The sequence below is a fragment of the Leiobunum rupestre genome, chromosome 10, assembly GCF_980474605.1.
Source record: "Leiobunum rupestre chromosome 10, qqLeiRupe1.1.hap1, whole genome shotgun sequence".
In the NCBI taxonomy this organism is placed as follows: Eukaryota; Metazoa; Arthropoda; class Arachnida; order Opiliones; family Sclerosomatidae; genus Leiobunum; species Leiobunum rupestre.
The window spans coordinates 34582151-34604572 of NC_143393.1; the positions used below are offsets into that span (position 1 = coordinate 34582151).

The following is a 22422-nucleotide window of genomic DNA, read 5'->3' on the forward strand; positions in this document are numbered from 1 at the left end:
TTCTAAACATTACCGCATTTCAACTTTAATGCGTTTTTTCTCGTTCTCTAATGTTAAGGTTCCGGTCGAATTGCGGAAATATGACACGGCAAAACTAATTGTAATTAACCTAACTAATACTTGGTTAAATTATCTATCGATTGATATAACATATAGACGTGTACGTCCTAAAACACTTTAATTATTAATTTCTAAACATTACCGTATTTCGAGTTTAAGGGCGTTATTTACCGTTCTCTAATATTGATGTTCCGGCCGAATTGCGGAAATATGACACGGCAAAACTAATTGTAATTAACGTTAATAATACTACGTTAAATTATCTATCGATTGATATAACATATAGACGTGTTCGTTCTAAACAACGTTTATAATTAATTTCTAAACATTACCGCATATCGACTTTAATGCGTTTTTTCTCGTTCTCTAATGTTAACGTTCCGGTCGAATTGCGGAAATATGACACGGCAGAATTAATTGTAATTAAACTTAGTAATACTACGTTAAATTATCTATCGATTGATATAATATTTAGACGTGTACGTCCTAAAACACTTTAATAATTAATTTCTAAACATTACCGTATTTCGACTTTAAGGGCGTTATTTACCGTTCTCTAATGTTAACGTTCCGGTCGAATTGCGGAAATATGACACGGCAGAACTAATTGTAATTAACCTTACTAATACTACGTTAAATTATCTATCGATTGATATAACATATAGACGTGTTCGTCCTAAACAACGTTTATTATTAATTTCTAAACATTACCGCATTTCGACTTTAATGCGTTTTTTCTCGTTCTCTAATGTTAACGTTCAGGTCGAATTGCGGAAATATGACACGGCAGAACTAATTGTAATTAACTTTAATAATACTACGTTAAATTGTAGAACTAAATCTTAGTTTCATAACAATTGAATAGAATTTTTTATTGCATTTTTATAAATATATTTTTATGTTACATGCAATTATTTATTTGGTTTTCTTCATTCGGAATATTCCTATCTTGCCTATGTGTCCTGTTCTTTTTTCACCAAGGAATTCTGAAATTAAATTATTTTTAAGCAATGAATTGTTTTATTTTTAAATAGAAGGCTCACTTTGATTGCTTTTTACCTCTCCGAGGGGACTTTGTACCCTAGGAGGGGTTATACAACCACCGTGTCTGTCTGTCAGTCCGTCTGTCAGGCCTGCGCATTTTCGGGGCAAAGGGTAATCACTGCGTACCCAGTTTCTTAGAATCAGGGAAAAGGTTTTTTCAAAAGCGCCCTCTTTTTGTCATTGGGTGTAGTATAATTTTTTAATCGGCCGTGATTCGAACCCGAGCCCTTTTGCACGACAGGTGAGCGTTCTACCGCAGAGCTAACGTGAAAATTAGATCTCGATTACGAGTTCTTTTAGTGAAGACTCAATTAAAAAGTGAAATAATGTATTTTAAAATAAAGGAATGTTTCACGTTAAACTAACTTTAAACCAATTAGTTTCGCTTTTATATCGAGTTAAATTATAATAATACGTTTTATCGTAACACTATAATTTTCTTTGATATTAAAAGTTACTGATGGTGCACGCCACGTAAAGGCTTGGTTTTTGTGGCCTGTAGAAATGTTGAGAAAAATATATTGATTGCCATTGAATTTTAATCAATATTTCTACAGATATGTTAGGTTCTGTTTTTTTTAGACAGAATATAACATATCCCCTCCCAACCCATGAATTCTAAAGATGTTTCCTAGAAGCCTGTCACATCCGTGACATTTGTTGAGAAGCATGTCGCCTCTGTGGGTTTTGTTGAGAAGCATGTCGCCTCTGTGGGTTTAATTGAGAAGCATGTCGCCTCTGTGAGTTTAATTGAGAAGCATGTTGCCTCTGTGGGTTTTGTTGAGAAGCATGTCGCCTCTGTGGGTTTTGTTGAGAAGCATGTCGCCTCTGTGGGTTTTGTTGAGAAGCATGTCGCCTCTGTGGGTTTTGTTGAGAAGCATGTCACCTCTGTGAGTTTAATTGAGAAGCATGTCGCCTCTATAGATGGTGCCGGAGACATATGTCGGTCGATTAGCCAAGAAATCTATACCCCTCTATAATATTATGTGTGATTTTCAGTATGCAACACCTACCACCCATTTATTGGAAAGGTTCCGTCGTTAGTCGTTACGCTTGAAAACAAGTGATTTCGGGGTGCTTTCGCGACGAAGCCGTCCTTTTCTCGTGCCAGTCTGACAAAGAACTCGCGTTTCCATTTTTAGACCACCTGAGATCTAGGTCAGTTTGGGGGGTCGAAAAGCCGAAACGAGAGATCGTTGTCAAACTTTCACGCGAAGGTGACTTTTTCCAAGCGAAAGCACAGAAAAAACTGGTCCCTCAAACCATTGAAATTGATCAAAATTATTTCATTTTTATATTTTCTATTTCTGATTGAAAGTTAGCGCGAAATTTCGAAATATCGTTACTAGTTTTGTTAATTTTGCCCGATAAATTTTCTGATAGGCATTTAGCGTATAGGCAAATAGCAGGTCCGTAGTTGTAGAAAAAAGGTTGACAGGAGAAGTTAATGTTCGACACCGTTATCCACGTGGCTGGCGTGAGTTTGAAATGTTTTTGAACGCGAGTGAAATAACGAACCAATTGATCTACCTCATTTCGATGTTTTCCTTTATAAGGAGCTCTTTCTTCGTCGATTAAGTAGTCGTAAACTGTAATTTTGTATACATCTTTTTCGATCAATTTCACTGTGGCCAGAAAGAAATGATTTTTTTAACCATAACAGGAATAAACGTTACATCTCTCGTCTTCAATTTGTTAATCTTCTTTAAAAAATACTTTAAATAAAAGTTTAATTGATTTTCTGAAAGTGTGTTTAAATCGTCTATAAACTTCGCTATGGTAGTGTAAAAATTAGTTTTTAAATATTGATTCTTTCGTCGTCGGTGTTGTTGTCTAAGTCAGAATCTAAATCCATATGTTCCGTGTTTTCATGTACCACCAGCGTAGAGGAATTTTTTTCGGATTCGGAAATCTCCTCTCCCGATTCGCAAATTTTCTTTTCCGTTATTTCTGAATCAGGAAAGTCATTTACCCTTTCGGGTAATTCCTTTCCGGATTAAAAATTTTCTGTGAAAATTTCCTTTTCGGATTCGGAAATTTGTTCCTCCGTAAATACAGTTTTCTTTAGAATGATTTTAGCCAATTTTTTTAAAGGAGTTGTTAAACTATTATCATTTATTCTTTTAGAACCCTTTCTCACACTCCTTTGCAAAATGTCGCCCTATGGTTTTACCGGCTTACTTTGATATCCCCTTAAATTCTTCACAACGATGTCTGATTCCCCCCGTTCGTGCTGTGGCGTATGCTTAAATTTTTCCTCTAGTTGTTCGAATGGTCTCTTTCTGTTTTGATTTGGAATTACTTTCCTAGAGAGTTTAAGATATTCTAAGTATAAATTATGATTAAATTCGTTTAATTTTGAAACAAGCGCGTCTACGCGTAACCGATTGTAACACAGTGCCTGACTTTTTAAAACTTTGTTGTAGCCCTCGATGTGCCCCTGGGTGGTTGCTTCTTGGTCTATGTAATTAACTTGCCCTTTTAAAAAATCATTTCGAGGATTATATGACGACGGAACCTCTCCCGGAAAGTGTCTACTTAAATTCCCCGTTAAAACCCTGGTCCATAAAACAAAAGTAGGAAAATAATTTTTTTGCATATATTCGAAAAATCTGATACCGTAACTAGGATTATCGACCATGTCATTAGCTGTCACGTGTTTCTGGATGTCAGCGCGTACCGTTTCTACAATTTTGTCGCATATAACTTTAAAAAATTTGTTTCTTCCTCCCGGCAACCAAAACTCCTCTTCGTTTTTCGGATAACGCGGCTTAACGGTGTCACTAGCTTCAGCTAAAACCTCTTCAGATACTACAATTAAATCGCTGTCTACGTAATCGGCTATCAAAAGATGATTACGCGGAACTTGGGATCCAGTCGCGTCACCTAATACGTTCACTAAAACCGACATTTTCGCAAGATGTTCTTCGTAAAACGCGTTTCGTTTTTCTGATAGTAATAAAACAGCTAAACTATACAACCTGTCTTTAAATTCAGCTAAAAATGAGCTATTAAGTAGCACACTAAATAGGTAAAGTCCGAAGGAACGTTTGTCCTTGTAAAATTTTGTCGCCTTCACGCTGACGTCCTTCATCGTGTGACACGTACCACAATGAATTATGGTTTTATTCAAATCCTCCCCAGTTGCCACCCCCGTTAATATCCTATTAGCCCTGAGCAAATAGTCGCTAAGATTTTCCCTGTTAAATTCCTTTAGTACAGAATTAATTAAAACTAGACTTCTATCGCACGAAATTACCGCTGGGGTTATAACTTCATTAGGCGCGCAATTTTGCGCTTTCATAAAACTAGCGAGAAAGTTGGAGATTGTGATTTCGTGTTGGTCGTTAGTCACGAGTTCGGCGACCGGAACTGGCGTGGAAGTTGGTTTTCCTAAGATGGGGTGTCGCTTAACGAGCGCGTAATACATAAAAGCCTTACCGTCTAATTTATACGCTACAGACCCAGTCGCGTCGATAAAGAAAATATCCCTTTTACAGTGTTCCTTAAATCAAGAAGGCTTGATCGCAATGTGCTGAACGTATCGCTTCAGGATAGGATCGTCGGTCATTTTACTCAAGCTGGAAATGACATCTTTGTCCAAACGCAATCCGCACAAAGCTTCGTACCTTGCCTGTTTTAACACGTTGGGATTAACTACGCTTTTCCTTAAATTACCCAATGCAAAATCTTTATCCGTACAGTTTTCATTAAAATCATGCAGTTTTTGTTTAGGTCTTAAAGCTAAATTAGTCGAAAACTATTTTTTAACTAACCGTCTTCTTTCGCCACGGAGTTGAGGAGAACCAATTGTCCCAGCTTCGTGATGAGGTTTCCCTTCATGCAAAATGCTACCCCGTAAATCATTAAAAATCTCAATTCTACATTTCATGCTACACTTTTTAAGCCTACAGTACATGTTACAAGAAAATTTTAAATCCGCGGGTGAATTTTTGTGGTAGTGCTTATATAATACGCACCAATGACAAATAGGACTGTAGTTCTCGAGAATATCGTCTATCTCTGTTTTGTAAGCCTCCGAATTGGACAATTTATCCCACACCCCCTCGGATAATTGAAAATTCACAACTTCTGGTCGCACCTCGTTTAATTCGCTTTCACTATATTCGTCGCGCCCCAGGATGAGTTTATAAGTTTCTGGTGAAAGTGGAGAAGTGAAAGAGCAAGTTTTGGGTGAAAGTGGAGCAGTGAAAGAGCTGTAAGAATCGGGAATTGGCGTAGAAGATAATACACACGAACTATCTTATCCTTCTGAGTCATAACTTACATCATACAAACTATTTTCCCCTTCTAGAAGCAAAGTTAAAGCACCCAAACTAACTACTCCTTCTGGATTTGAAATTAAACCACCCAAATTAACTACGCATTCGGTATCTGAAGCTAAACTACCCAAATTATTTCTCCCCTCTTGAAGCGGCCGTGTATAATCATCGCTGTTAGACGCGTGCGCAGAAATTTCGGAATCTGTTTCCGCAACGACTTCTCGTTCGAAAAATGCAAGAACCCAATTTCGAGAAATAGGAGGATTATTAACAGTGTATTTTACGGTGTCATCGTAGCAACCCCAATTTGAAGAATCTAGTTTGGCGTACGCTCTATAATGGCTACTCGTAGAATCGTCTCCGGCGTGAACTACACAACTTTTTAAATTGTACTTTAAACCATAGAATTTTAAAATTCCCGGTAATTCGCATTCCTCTTTCGTATGTTCCCCCCTGTCGTTTCTCCTCTGTACACTAAATATCAAAACTGGGTTGTTAGGAGGGGTAGACACATGGTGTCTTGTTACGCGTCTACAATTAGGACAAGATCGAATTTTTCTTACTTCCAAACCATCCGAGTAATCAATAAAAGTTTTTAAATTAGGATTAATTTTGTAAATTGCCTCAAATAATAAAAATTGTTTATTGTCGCATACGTGACAACAGTGGACGGCTTCGAGATTATCGATACTAAAGAGGGGCCAAAATTTTGAAATAATTAAATTAAAGAACTCGACTGGGTCTTCTGTTCTACCTGACATTAATTTGTTTTCCGAAACAACTTGAATATAATCTAAAAAAACCTTAACTTCGGAGGATGAAACGGGACTTTCGGAACTACAATTAATCACGTCAACGCATTGATTTAATACATCTAGAATACTTGAACTATTGGTAAAAGCTGTTGTTTCTATTAAGCATTGAAAGAGGGACGAAAACCAACAATTTTGATAGACGTTCTCAATTCCTCTTCGCATGACGTTTTTAACGCATAAGGGACATTTTAAATTTTTATCACTTTTAACTCGCGAGAGGGGATTTGGACTTTCGCTAAGAAATACACATTTAAAATGAAACCAGTCTTTACATTGGCAACATTGAAAATATCGCGTCCCATCATTCGGTTGCTTGCAAATGCAATACAACTTTTTTGATTTAACCAAGGGAGAATAATTATAATTCGGATCGATTATAGGTTTTCTAACGCGGCCAGTTTTCCTAGTAAGAAATTCGTTGTCAAAAAGGGGATTTTGAATATTCGTACTAGGTCGACTCTAAACGACTTCGTTACTTTCTACAATTAAATTCTGATTTGTGGACTCATTAATCGAATCCGATATAGTTTCAATTACATTAATAATATCATTTAATGTTTGGGATACAACGTTACGTATTTCCGCAATATCTTTTTGGCAGATGTCCGTCGGGAAATGACCTAAAATTCGACCGGAACCTTAACATTAGAGAACGGTAAATAACGCCCTTAAACTCGAAATACGGTAATGTTTAGAAATTAATAATAAAAGTTGTTTAGGACGTACACGTCTATATGTTATATCAATCGATAGATAATTTAACGTAGTATTATTAAGGTTAATTACAATTAGTTCTGCCGTGTCATATTTCCGCAATTCGACCGGAACCTTAACATTAGAGAACGGTAAATAACGCCCTTAAACTCGAAATACCGTAATGTTTAGAAACTAATAATTAAAGTGTTTTAGGACGTACACGTCTATATGTTATATCAATCGATAGATAATTTAACGTAGTATTATTACGGTTAATTACAATTAGTTTTGCCGTGTCATATTTCCGCAATTCGACCGGAACGTTAACATTAGAGAACGAGAAAAAACGCATTAAAGTCGAAATAAGGTAATGTTTAGAAATTAATAATAAACGTTGTTTAGGACGTACACGTCTATATGTTATATTAATCAATAGATAATTTAACGTTGCATTATTTAGGTTAATTACAATTAGTTCTGCCATGTCGTATTTGCGCTATTCGGCCGGAACGTAAACATTAGAGAACGGTAAATAACGCCCTTAAACTCGAAATACGATAATGTTTAAAAATTAATAATAAAGGTTGTTTATGACGTACACGTCTATATGTTATATCAATCGATAGATATTTTAACGAAGCATTATTACGGTCAATTACAACTAGTTCTGCCGTGTCGTATTTGCGCAATTATATCAATCGATAAGAAATGGGATAAAACTGTTAAATTCGTATTTCTGTAGTATAGACCAACATTCCTATTCTTTCGTCGCGTTCCCTACTGTAGTCAAAAATGTACTTTTAGAATTTTCGTTCTGGCAGATTGACGCTGGTCAGTCATTGTGCCAGAATGATGAAAGTTGGAAAGATATTTTTTACGCTGCAGTAGAGTACCGATGAAACGGAATTAATCTATGGGCGTAACTACGGCGTAAAACGTTATAATTTGCTTTTCAATAGTGTTGTTAATTTACCAGAAAAATTTCCAGAAAATTTTCCTGCAAATCGTAAAAATAAAAAATTGATACATAAATTACTTTTTAAGGGTTTTTAATGTTTTTAACTTTTTATCGATATAAAATGTCTAATAAAAGTAAACATACAACAAACATTTATAGTGTTACATAGTTAATCAGTTTAATGCTAGTCTAGAGGTTAAGTTTTACTTATAGATTAGAAAAAATTAGGCGAAAATGCCGCTTTAAATTTGCAAACAATATTAGACTAATCACGGAATGAAAACTTTTTTTTATTTTTTTCGGAAAAATACGGTTAAATTTCCGGATAAAGGCCTCGGTCATTTTCTGGAAAACTTTCCGACTTACAACACTACTTTTAAATTTAAATAAAACTACGGAAAGAAAATTACAACTAATAATTATCCTTAAAAACGTATTTTCTACATTTCAGCTTAATCTACAACCGAGTACCCGCCGACGAAATGCTTATTTTCCGAATATTCTCAATATTGGGTGCAACCAAGTACCTGAGGACGAATATTTTAATTGGTACTATTGCATTGCTCAAATTAAGATGATTAATTTAACGTTAAAAAGTAAAATGAAAATACCACCGATTTTAAACTTTTATTGTTTGAAATTATTACAAACTTCGCATAAACAGTTAATAGGCATCTTAAATCTTATTTAAATAATTTCCTAACGAAGGCCTGGTTTAAAGAGTCTTCACCCAATCCTACGCACTGTGATAATTATCCAAAAATTACACAAACTGCGAGCTAATTTTGCCAAAATGCTGACCCCAAGGCACTTATATAAAATGCGTTTAATGTTATCAAAATCTGACAACTGGTGCAAGCCATAAAGTAAGCAACTCGCGTAGAGTGGAAGGCCCTTAATGGGAAGCGCATGAAACATTAATCCTAACGGGCCAAATTGTTTTCGAGGCGTAATTAAATATAGTGTTGTTTATAAATTTTAATAAACTTATTTTTTAAGCAGATATTGTACTATAAATTTAGACCAACTTGTTTATTTCGCGCCTTGAAAACCAGACGTTGCGTACAAAAAGTGTTAACAAGTTTATCTGATAGCCTTCCACTCTATGGAGAAAGCTTAGTTATTATGTTTTCTTTTATTTAACCTCTATTGTTTCCGTTATTTGCCCTTAAATTTCCGAGCCATTTCCCTGGTTCCTCCGATGTTAATCAAAAATATTTAATTTCACTCGTCACTTTCAGGAGGGGTGGCCGCCGAATCCATCTTGGAATTTGATTTTGTTTAGGCCTTGAAAGCCACACTAAAAATCCTCCCAGTCGAAGCAGCGAGACAGATTCATCAACCAAAAGAGACTTAAAAAGTTAAAGCTTGAAACTGGCCAAATGAGCAGCCGAGAAGGGAAGAAACATAAGTGCACTGAGTGCATCTTTTCCACGAACCAAAAGGGATATTTGATTGTCCACAAAAGAACTCACACGAGCGAAAAACCCTTTCAATGTGACCAATGTAGAAAAGCATTTTCACAAAAGATCCATTTGATTATCCACAGAAGAACTCACTCGGGCGAAAAACCCTTTAAATGTGACCAATGTAATTTCGCATTTGCGCGAAAACACCATTTGATTTCCCATAAAAGAACTCACACGGGCGAAAAACCCTTTAAATGTGACCAATGTAATTTCTCATTTGCGCGAAAAGACCATTTGATTTCCCATAAAAGAACTCACACTGGCGAAAAACCCTTTCAATGTGACCAATGTAATTTCGCATCTGCGCGAAAAAACGTTCTGATTTTCCATAAAGGAACTCACACGAGTGAAAAACCCTTTCAATGTGACCAATGTAGAAAAGCATTTTCACAAAAGATCCATTTGATTATCCACAGAAGAACTCACTCGGGCGAAAAACCCTTTAAATGTGACCAATGTAATTTCGCATTTGCGCGAAAACACCATTTGATTTCCCATAAAAGAACTCACACGGGCGAAAAACCCTTTAAATGTGACCAATGTAATTACGCATTTGCGCGAAAACACCATTTGATTTCCCATAAAAGAACTCACACGGGCGAAAAACCCTTTCAATGTGATCAATGTAATTTCGCATTTGCGCGAAAAAACGTTTTGATTTTCCATAAAAGAACTCACACGGGTGAAAAACCCTTTAAATGTGACCAATGTAATTACGCATCTGCACAAAAAACCCATTTGATTTCCCACAAAAGAACTCACACTGGCGAAAAACCTTTTAAATGTGACCAATGTAATTACGCATCTGCACAAAAAACCCATTTGATTATCCACAAAAGAACTCACACGGGCGAAAAACCCTTTAAATGTGACCAATGTAATTTCGCATTTGCGCGAAAACACCATTTGATTTCCCATAAAAGAACTCACACGGGCGAAAAACCCTTTCAATGTGATCAATGTAATTTCGCATTTGCGCGAAAAAACGTTTTGATTTTCCATAAAAGAACTCACACGGGTGAAAAACCCTTTAAATGTGACCAATGTAATTACGCATCTGCACAAAAAACCCATTTGATTTCCCACAAAAGAACTCACACTGGCGAAAAACCTTTTAAATGTGACCAATGTAATTACGCATCTGCACAAAAAACCCATTTGATTATCCACAAAAGAACTCACACGGGCGAAAAACCCTTTAAATGTGACCAATGTAATTTCGCATTTGCGCGAAAACACCATTTGATTTCCCATAAAAGAACTCACACGGGCGAAAAACCCTTTCAATGTGATCAATGTAATTTCGCATTTGCGCGAAAAAACGTTTTGATTTTCCATAAAAGAACTCACACGGGTGAAAAACCCTTTAAATGTGACCAATGTAATTACGCATCTGCACAAAAAACCCATTTGATTTCCCACAAAAGAACTCACACTGGCGAAAAACCTTTTAAATGTGACCAATGTAATTACGCATCTGCACAAAAAACCCATTTGATTATCCACAAAAGAACTCACACGGGCGAAAAACCCTTTAAATGTGACCAATGTAATTTCGCATTTGCGCGAAAACACCATTTGATTTCCCATAAAAGAACTCACACCGGCGAAATACCCTTCCAATGTGACCAATGTAATTACGCATCTTCACGAAAAACTTATTTGAGTTACCACAAAAGAACTCACCACGAAATATCCCGTCACGCTCAAAGGGTAAGGTCGCACAAGTGCCCAATTCGCGACCAGAACATCGCCTCGAAAAGAACCCTTCGAACGCACCTTCGAATTCATGGTCATCTCGCAAACCAAAGTGACTCTTCGACCAGTCACGAACGAGATCTGGGACACCGAAGGTCGTCACGACCACGGCTGATTGAGAGCCTTTGTCGTCAATGGGGAGTGAGGTCTTGCTTGGTGCAACTATGACGCGTCACAAATAAACAAATTGAATCTTACACCGACAACCCCGACTCCGCCCACGTCGTACAACCCGAAGTTCCCGACTCAACCGCGACCCAACCCGTTAAGAGGGAAGTGATCATTGGCCATGAAAACCTCTCAGTCGATATCAGGGCCATCAAAGAAGAGCCCCTGTATGACATCATGGAGCTGTTGGGTGTTCCGTCAGTCGTCAAATTAGAAGAGTTGGGATATCGGCCAATTGGGTATAACAACCAGGGTGACTCAATGAACACCAACACTCTTGTCAAGGTCGAATGCTGTTCAGAAGAACAATCACCTGAATTTTAGAAGCCAACTTACGGAACACGTGGCTTTTCTGTCATTATATTTGTCCCTAACTAATTAGGACATATTCCAAGACGTTTTGCGTTTTTTGATTTTTTCAGACATTGTTCATAAATTGAACGAGATTGTTTGCTTTTTTCTTACTTAAGTATTCAGTTTTATTTTGAACAAAATGAAAGGGTTTTTCTTCCGATCAGTCCTTTTAGAACTGAATTCCGGTTTAAGAAGACTACATGTAAAATGCCGTTCTGAAGAATGAAACTTCCCCATTTAGAATAAAAGTTTCCCCCGTCGCGCTCCAGACTCCTCTGTTTTCATTTCCACTGAAGAGTAAAGACACAGTCAATAAGAACGAAAATATATTAAATTAAATATTTTAAACTACAGAAAAGTATTGATTAAAAGTATCTTTTACATCAAAACGATAATTATATCGCCACCAAATTGTGTAATATGGGTTCTTAGTTTACATTGATCCAAAGGATTGTTAACAGCAGTTGTTGCGTAACGGCTAATTAATTAATAAATGCTTTGAAAAAACCTATCGTCAAGCCACAAAGGAATAAAATATTATTGCAATAAAATCCAACGGAACAGCGAAAGGAATTATATTAATTTATTATTTATCCACCTAATCACTCCACTAACATTAAAGAACAACTTTTACCAAATTTAACAAAGGTATTAAACTTATAAACAATAATTAACTCGATTTATGAACATCGAAGTAAACTTCGACCTCAAGACTCAAGAGTAAAAATTCATTGGAAATTGTCCGGAAAATGCATTATTTTCGCTCCTTTTTCAACCCCCTTTATTTGCCACCTCTCGTCCAATATCACATTCGGCCCTCGAATAATTAAAGTTTTTGGACAGAGTTTTTATTCTTATTTGATATTGAATTTAATCAGAGGTGGGCATAAATTGTGAGCGATTTCTGAAATGAACGCTCAGACCCTTTTAATTTGAGCGATCAAGTAAGCTAGTGCTCAATACTGGCGATGCTATTTTCTCTCTCTTAAACTGAACCAGCTCAGGCCGAGCGCCGTGAAGTTCTCTCAGTCACTGATCGTTCCCGGTGTGTTGAGCGAAATCGGTTGATCGACGCGCTAGCCTGCTCAATTTGAAGCGCCACGTCCTCTAGCGGCGGGATAATTCGTTCACTAGAAAGCGCTGACGGCGGGCTGAGTGAAATCGCGCCGAGAGAAGCGCTAGTTTTTTAAACATTGGAATTTCTCAAATCGTCGCGAGAAATACCCTAAATACATTGACTTTTCGACGATTTTACCCCCATTTCACCCTTAAAATCCTGGATCCTCGATCCTCGATCCTGGGATCGATGTGTCGACCTCACTTTCCTTCTACTTTTATAAGGTAATATTTTTTTTAAATTATGAATTATACATAAATATATTGCGAAAAGATAGTTTAACTTACTATACCTTGTTTTTTTCTAAATAGGAAATTGGAAAACCGAAGAAAAAACATTTTCCCGCGATTTCGCTTGTATTCCCCGCCTTTGGTGATAGTAGGTTTTTGGTCGTATTTAGCGCCCCTATCGGGATTATTCATACACGCAAACTAACATTAGATGCGAGGCGATTGACGGGGCCGCTAAAGCGCGATGGAAGTTGGCCGTGGGTCAGCTGACAATAATAAAGAAATAAGTTTCATGGTTGTGGGAAGTTTTACATCTGAAAGCTAGAGAAAAGGTAATCAGTAATATTCATTAAGTTTATTTTAAAGGAGTAGACATACTGTTGGTAATTATGTTTCAGGGTTATTCATTTTTAATTTATAAAGGCGAGATCACTGAAATATAATTTTCAATTTCATTTTTAGTCCGGAAAAAGAGAGTGGTGTATGGCCACCAGAATTTTATTGGTATTGTCCAAATGACTCAAAAAGGAGAGAAAATTGAATATGTTGAGCTACCATTTCGTTTAGAATCATTTTCGAAAGCCCATTCCATCGTTCTTGATTATTTACAACAGACAGGGCAACGTTGTCTAATGTTTTGGCATTGCTAGTAGCAATAGGTTCGGAATTAACACGTATACCAAATTATTACTTATATGTAAATTTATGTCAATCTGTTGTTCAAGGAATGTAGGGAAAGAGCCACGTTAACAATACCACTATTGAAATTTTCTTCTACCATTGGCCTAGGCGGATCTAGAAGTGGTTTTTCAGCCCTTGCGTCTATTTATAAATGTAACTGAGCTATATCTGCTAGTAACAAAAGTAAATATTGAGATAAAGTCTAATACTATAACCTCAACCAGCGACATCTTATTTGAGGGGTAAAAAATTCTGGGTTTTGGTGATGCCTTCCCCCTCGCCACTTTTCAGGAACATTAAGTGTATCGATGTACTCCGCCGCGGTAAAAATAGTTCGCTTTAAAATACGCGGATATTAAACTTTCGCTCGCGATAATTTGATAATTTATCTAAAATACGACATTTTGAAAACAATAATACGACTTTTTAAAATAGATACACATGTAACTTAAATTAGTGCTTTTAGTAAGCCTAATATGACGTGATATCGCGCTAGGCTGCTGCTAGCCACAAATTTTGGTCATGCGGAGTATATTACAAGAAAACGAATATTTAAACGGATTTAAAACTTAAAAAGGTAAGAATTTTAAATGTCATTAAAATTTGACTTTTTTCGTGGTTTTTAATTAGTTGAAATTCAATTCTATAACCAGAAAGGAACATTTTAATTGGTTAATAAAAAATGACTAGCCAAGGGTTAAGTATTGAAGCATTGTTGAAGAATTATGATGATGATTTTTTCGAACTGGATGTAACCTATAAAGCTATTTGCGAGTCGTTGTTGATGGATGGAAGTCTTTAGCAAATACTAGATAAACTATGCTTAAAATACAACAGAGGATGGAAACATAACACCTAAGATTTCGGTTTGGGTTTGTTTACTGACTGAAGCCTTTGCTCTCCTTTCAAATTGATCCCTCAAATCAAAATTACACTATGTATATTGAACTCTCGCGGCGTTTAAAACTGCAATCGGCGGCAAAGGTTGCTTACGTGGCATTTTTATTCACTGTATTAAACTAATCACTTAATTAAAATCTTTAAACGAGGTCCAAACGAACCGAGCACGAAGTAAAATACTAGGCTAGCGTTTCTATAACAGAAACGGACGATTCGAGACGTCGAAAATGAGGACCGAAACCATTTATCCCAAAATTCCCCGGAATGCACTACATTTCCCGGGAAAATATGTCGAATAAAGTGCTTTTCTATTGGTGGAAAAAACTCGTGATCGATAGCTCTTTAAAAAGGATGTCAAGTATGGTGGAAGGTAAAACCTGAAGGCACTATTAGACTTTCTATCCTACTTTATTTAGGAACTAAATTAACCAAATTATCGAAAACCAAAGTTTAATATTCACGTATTTTATAGATAACTATTTTTCATCCTGGCGGAGTACAACCGATACCTTTGTGTCCCTGAAAAGAGGCGAGGGGAAAGTCATTTCCGAAACCCAAAGATTTTACCCCTCAAATAAGACGTCGTGCGGCTGGAACTTTGGAATTAATTCGACCAAGTAATTTAAACTTTAAAATAAAATTTAATAACTTTTATATTACATTAAATCTCCTAGTTATGTTATATATTAAATCTCCTAGTTGTGTTATATATTTTATTTATTTTTTTGTTTTGCGTCTTTCTGTAGCGATGCTCAAACAAAAGCCCACCTGAGTCTTATTGAGCAATTATTTTTGTCATAAATAAATAAATAAATATTAAATCTCCTTGTTGGGTTAAATACGAAATCTCCTTATGTTATATATTAAATTTCACCTAATATAAATTATATTTAAAGTTTCAAGACTTTCCAACTAATTGGTTTGTATTCGAGTTGCTTAACCTTTTAAAATTTTTGGGAGATGTTGCGCATCAAATTGTCCAAAAGAGGGGGAACTAACCGATTTACAATATTTCTAGCCAATATTTCGGTGTGTTGGTGATCTCCACAATCACAAACTAATACAGGACAGTTTATCATTTTAGGATGTAACAGAGGCTTCAATTTTTGAAGTATCCCTGATCTTGGCAAGTGAGGTAGTGCAGCTTCTTCAAAATTTTGAATGGTCTCTAGTGTAGCAACAAATGCTCTACTATTGTACTGCGGTGGCATGTCGAACCATTTTCTCATAATTTTTAAATATTCAATGGTGGGCTGATAGTTTTGGAATTTTTTAAAAACACCCAGCCCATTGGGCTTTTTTGGGTTTTATTCGGTTTTTTTGGGTTTTATTGGGTGTTTTTGGGTTTTATTGGGTTTTTTAGGGTTTTTTACCTAAAATGATACCCTAAATCGATGATTTACTTCATTTTTATTTTTTATTTTCAATTTAGCACTACTTATTTATCGCTCTTATTCTTATCTTTCGTAGACGTAAAGTATCGTCTGCTCCATGTTCTGCTAAATATTTATTGAAAGTTGCAGAAGTTTAAAACTTACTGTTTAGTTAACACTGTTAACTTGCTACTGTTAGATTAGTGTTTACCAAAACACTGGTAATGTATTTTGTGTAAATACGTTTTATAAAAAAGCAATATTTTTGTATTATTATAGAATTTAAAGAATTAAAGTTTAATTTTTTAAATTCTTTAATATAGTTTAATATAGTTTAATATAGTTTAATTATTAAACAATAAATTTAAACTTTTTTCGTCATTTTTGAAACTATTTAAGGTGGGTTTTTTTAAGTGGGCTTTATTGTGGGTTTTTTAAGGTGGGTCCAACCCAAAATAACCCGTGGGTTTTTTTGGGTGGGTTTTATAAATTCGAACCCTGGTTTTTCTAGCGATATTTAAATTGTTACTGGTCTTTAATGTTAATTTCCTTTAGTTGTGTCAATTATCAATCAACCACCAAAACCATTGTCCATTCTAAAACCATCAGTTCATATCAATTCTGTAACAATACCAGATTTGACTAAAAAACAAGTGTATCTCCATAACCCACCGGCGGAAATTGACAATATGTTGCATGGTGAGGAAGCGATTCCTCTGAAAGTAAATAGTACAAAATCTTCTCAAACGCATATCCAACCTGAATTACAACACCTACATAAACATGATTACGTGCAAACATACTTATGTAATGACGAGTATAACCGAGGGGTCGGACATTTACCAAAATCCCGTACCCTTTATCTAAAATCGCAAAATCTTTTAACTCTCTCTATGTAATTGAAATTCCAAAATCACTTCAAAAAGTAATGATAAAATCGCCAAAATCTCTACGAAATCCCGAAATCCCGTACAAAATAATGGCAAGTGTCCGACCCCTCGAGTATAACAGCCAAGATAGTTCATCAAATGTTGATTGTAGTTCTGCGGTTTTATCCAAAAGTCATGAACCAAAAGATGTTTTATGGAGAATTTCTCTTCAAAATACAGATGAAATAGAAATAGTTTCGCACGTTGAAACTGTTTTAACGTCGAAGCAACCATCATTTAAAGAACTGTTTTCATCTTTTAAGTTTCCCGGTGGTAAATTTTGAGGGGGGACTTAACATGTTCAAGATGAACTATCAGACCGGAGGGGCTTTAATATCAATAGGAATTAGTCAGGACGGAATTTAGCTTTTCCTTACGAGTATTGAACCAGCCAGTAACAGAGCACCCTCTTATCCCTTTAATTCCCACTAAAGTAATAAGTCACGAAGACTTATCACAGTTTTTGGAGAAAGTTGATTCTTTTCATGTGTGTTCTGGAACCCGAGAAGATATTTACCGGGAAATTCTCAAAGAGAAAGCTGTCGCAAATGCTACTAATTGTTGGATAACAGATTCGATACGCCACCAGTCGTGATGCATTTTATCGCAAATGAAAAGATGTGGTAACTTAGTCTGAATCTGTATAGATCAATTTATAATAAAATCAACTTATATAATACGATAAGTTATCAAAATTATTAGTTGATAGTACCATACCAGATAAAACAATAACTGGTAGAGCGATCGCGCGCTTTTACTAATAGGGGGCGATAGTGGTCGGGTGTTAGCGCTATTGGACGGGTTTTTCTCATAGAGTCATGTCCTGGATTTATCATTATTTGGCCCATGTTAAAACTATTACCCTACAAATATAAAATCTTATGTTATAGTTAAAATATTTTTGGAAATAAATACATTACGTATGGATTTATTTTGTTATTTTACGCTAATTCTGATTGTTTGTTAGCGCTAGCATCATCTTTTAAAAAATGTGGTTTAGTTAAATCTTTATTTTTGTTATGATTGTCGCGAGTCCTACTTTATTCCACAAGTTTCTTTGAAAAAACCAATTTCGGTGACCTGACGGCTGTGAAAATATTCAAGTTACTCCACTATTAAAGTTAGTCGTAATTCATAAAATAAATACCTCTACTACTATAAAATATTCCATATTACATTAATAAAGGTAGGCGTAATACTTTCAATTAATTTTGTTCTATTATGAGGATGTATATAACCATTATTAGATTTGATTCAAATCATTTGAATATATTGAGCTAAACCTCGGTCACGAGAAAATCGTTTCTTTAAAAATTCAACACATTTCCGATAAAACTGGTGCACCTAAACCACTATTAACAGGAACTGAACCATAAAATACAAAGTAACTTATTTTCACACCCCGAAATAACTTGTTTAGTTTTTTGACACCAGTCAATGTGCCAGAATTCTGAAAGTTGGAAAGATATTTATTACGATGCAGTAGAGTACCGATGAAACGGAATTAATCTATGGCCGTAACTACGGCGAAAACGTTAAAACTTGCTATTAAATAGTGTTGTTAATTTTCCGAAAAATAATTCCAGAAAATTTTCCGCAAATCTTAAAAATAAAAAAATTGATACATTAATTAATTTTTAAGGGTTTTTAATGTTTTTAACTTTTTATCAATATAATATGTCTAATAACAGTAAACATACTACAAAACATTTATAGTGTTACATAGTTAGTCAGTTTAATACTAGTCTTAGAGGTTAAGTTTTACTTTGCGTTGTTTTGGCATAAAACCATAAATAATATTCATTAAAAACGTATTTTCAACATTCCAGAATAATCAACAACCGAGTACCCGACGACGAAATGCTTGTTTTCCGAATATTATGTCCGATTCTCAATATTGGGTAAAACCGAGTACCTGAGGACGAATATTTTAATTGGTACTATTGCATTGCTCAAATTAAGATAACGATTAAATTAACGTTAAAAATTAAAATCAAAATACCACCGATTTGAAACTTATTGTTTGAAATTATTACAAACTCCGCATAAACAGTTATAAGGATTTAAAATCGTATTATATTATTTCCTAACCAAGGCCTGGTTTAAAGAGTCTTCACCCAATACAACACACTGTGATAATTATCCAAAAATTACACCAACTGCGAGCTATTGAACTTATTAATTACCATGGTGTAGTATATTAAAAAAAATATGAAACTGGAGAAGATCACACGGTATAAATTTATTATTTGGAGACGTTTCGAGCCGTGGCCCTTTATCAATCCACTTGTTTAAGCCTATTAATATAATAAATTTATATAATATTATATTATATTAATAGGCTTAAACAATTTGATTGATAAAGGGCCACGGCTCGAAACGTCTCCAAATAAAAAAATTATACCGTGTGATCTTGTCCAGTTTCATTGTTTTTTTAATAAACTGCGAGCTAATTTTGCAAAAATGCTAACCCCAAGGCAATTATTAAGTCATTCTAAAATGCGTTTAATGTTATAAAAATGTAACGACTGGTGCCTTTCTCAATTTGAAATTGAATGAGAAAGCCATAAAGTAAACAACTCGCATAGAGTGGAAGGCACTATAGTAGCGCATGAAACGTGAATCCTAACGGGCTAACTTGTTTCCGACGTGTGAATAAATGTAGTCCAAAGAGCGATAGTGTTGTTTTTAAATTTTTCAGCGTATAAACTTACTTTTTATCTAGATATTGTACAATAACTTTAGACCAAACCAGACGTTGCGTACCAAAAGTGTTAACAAGTTTCTCTTTCTCTATGGAGAAAGCTTAGTTATTTCCTTTATTTAGCCTATTTGTTTCCGTTATTTGCCCTTAAATTTCCGAGGTATTTCCTTGGTTCCTCCGATGTTAGTCAACAATATTTAATTTCATTCGTCACTTTCAGGAGGGGTGGTCGCCGAATCCATCTTGGAATTTGATTTTGTTCAGGCCTTGAAAGCCACGCTGCAAATCCTCCCAGCGAGACAGATTCATCAACCAAAAGAGACTTCGCGCAAAAGTTAAAGCTTGAAACTGGCCAAATGAGCAGTCGAGTAGGGAAGAAACGCAAGTGCCTCTTTCCCACGAACCAAAAGGCATATTTGACTATCCACAAAAGAACTCTCACGAGCGAAAAACCCTTTCAATGTGACCAATCTAATTACGCATCTACACAAAAAACCCATTTGATTTCCCACAAAATAACTCACACGGGGAAAAAACCCTTTCAATGTGACCAATGTAGTAAAACATTTTCACAAAAGATGAATTTGATTATACACAAAAGAACTCACACGGGCGAAAAACCCTTTCAATGTGGCCAATGTAGTAAAACATTTTCACAAAAGATAAATTTGATTATACACAAAAGAACTCACACGGGCGAGAAACCCTTTCAATGTGACCAATGTAGTAAAACATTTTCACAAAAGATCAGTTTGATTATCCACAAAAGAACTCACACAGGCGAGAAACCCTTTCAATGTGACCAATGTAGTAAAACATTTTCACAAAAGATCAGTTTGATTATCCACAAAAGAACTCACACGGGCGAAAAACCCTTTCAATGTGACCAATGTAATTACGCATCTGCACTAAAAAACCATTTGATTTCCCACAAAAGAACTCACACGGGGGAAAAACCCTTTCAATGTAACCAATGTAATTACGCATCTGCACATAATACCCTTTTAACTTCCCACAAAAGAACTCACACGGGCGAAAAACCCTTTCAATGTGACCAATGTAATTACGCATCTGCACGAAAAAGCCAATTGACATCCCACAAAAGAACTCACACGGGCGAAAAACCCTTTCTATGTGACCAGTGTAATTACGCATCTGCACAAAAAAGCCAATTGACATCCCACAAAAGAACTCACACGGGCGAAAAACCCTTTCTATGTGACCAGTGTAATTACGCATCTGCCAGAACAGCCGATTTGATTATCCACAAAAGAACTCACACGGGCGAAAAACCCTTTAAATGTGACCAGTGTAATTACGCATCTGCACAAAAAAGCCAATTGACATCCCACAAAAGAACTCACACGGGCGAAAACTCTTTTCAATGTGATCAATGTAATTACGCATCTGCACAAAAAACCGTTTTGATTATCCACAAAAGAACTCACACGGGCGAAAAACCCTTTAAATGTGACCAGTGTAATTACGCATCTGCACGAAAAAGCCAATTGACATCCCACAAAAGAACTCACACGGGCGAAAAACCCTTTCTATGTGACCAGTGTAATTACGCATCTGCACGAAAAAGCCAATTGACATCCCACAAAAGAACTCACACGGGCGAAAAACCCTTTAAATGTGACCAATGTAATTACGCATCTGCACACAAAAGCCAATTGGCATCCCACAAAAGAACTCACACGGGCGAAAAACCCTTTCTATGTGACCAGTGTAATTACGCATCTGCACGAAAAAGCCAATTGACATCCCACAAAAGAACTCACACGGGCGAAAAACCCTTCCAATGTGACCAATGTAATTACGCATCCGCACGAAAAACTAATTTGAATTTTCATAAAAGAGCTCACGCACAAAGGGTAAGGTCACACAAGTTCCCAGTTCGCGAACAGAACTTTGCCTCGAAAAGAACCCTTCGAACTCACCTTCGAATTCATGGTCTTCTCGAAAACCAAAGTCACTCTTCGACCAGTCACGAACGAGATACGAGACACCGAAGTTCGTCACGACCACGGCTGATTGAGCGCCTTTGTAGTAAATGGGGAGTGAGGTCTTGCTTGTTGCAACTTCGACGCGTCACAAATAAACAAATTCAATCTTACACCGACAACCCCGACTCCGCCCATGTCGTACAACCCGAAGTCCCCGACTCAACCGTGACCCGACTCGTTAAGAGGGAAGTTATCATTGGCAATGAAGACCTCTCAGTCGATATCAGGGCCATCAAAGAAGAGCCCGTTTATGACTTCCTGGAGCTTGTGGGTGTTCCGTCAGTCGTCAAATTAGAAGAGTTGGGATATCGGCCAATTGGGGATAACAACCAGGGTGTCTCAATGAACACGAACACTCTTGTCAAGGTCGATTGCGGTTCTGAAGAACAATCTTCTGAATTTTAGAAACCAACTTACGGAACACGTGGCTCTTCTGTCATTTTAATCTCATCTTTTTATTTGTTCCCAACTAATTAAGACATATTCCAACACGTTTTGCCTTTTTGGTTTTTTTCAGACATTGTTCATAAATTGAACGAGATTGCTTGCTTTTGTTCTTACTTAAGGGGGAAGACTACAGTGGCCATTGTCTAGTTTCGCGCTATTTCAAGCTAAACTCTTTTAATTTTGTATTTTAACTTATAAAATTAATATTTAAGTGTAGGGTTTTTCTTTCGATCAGTCCTTTCAAAACACAATTCCTGTTTAAGAAGACTACATGTCAAATGCGGTTCTGAAGAATGAAACCTCCCAATTTAGAATAAAACTCACGAAAGTTTCCCCGTCGCGCTCCAGACTCCTGTGTTTTCATTTCCATTTAAGAGTAAAGACACGGTCAATAAGAACGAAAATCGGAGTATACAATATCTTAAAC

At 36.0% G+C, this 22422-nt stretch overlaps 2 protein-coding genes across 4 annotated transcripts in view; both read left to right on the plus strand.

The window, feature by feature from the left end:
- Positions 1–11847, plus strand: part of LOC149925501 (uncharacterized) — a 109739-nt gene extending 97892 nt beyond the window's left edge. Inside the window, exon 3 of the mRNA XM_090161766.1 lies at positions 11674–11847. The gene's annotated coding sequence lies outside the window, so the exon portion shown is untranslated. The remainder of the gene's footprint in view (positions 1–11673) is intronic.
- LOC149925502 (uncharacterized) overlaps positions 1–22215 on the plus strand; it is a 119450-nt gene extending 97235 nt beyond the window's left edge. Inside the window, exons 2-4 of one of the 3 annotated variants that reach the window (XM_090159716.1) lie at positions 9098–10034; positions 16306–16309; positions 20099–22215. In XM_090159716.1, the coding sequence (XP_090015842.1) occupies positions 9239–10034; positions 16306–16309; positions 20099–21953 (2655 nt within the window). In that variant the 5' untranslated portion in view covers positions 9098–9238 and the 3' untranslated portion in view covers positions 21954–22215. Of the gene's footprint in view, positions 1–9097; positions 10035–16305; positions 16310–17892; positions 18022–19759 lie in introns of those variants that run through there. The other 2 variants (XM_090159717.1, XM_090159718.1) reach the window with 2 other exon arrangements.
- The last annotated feature ends 207 nt before the right edge of the window (positions 22216–22422 follow it).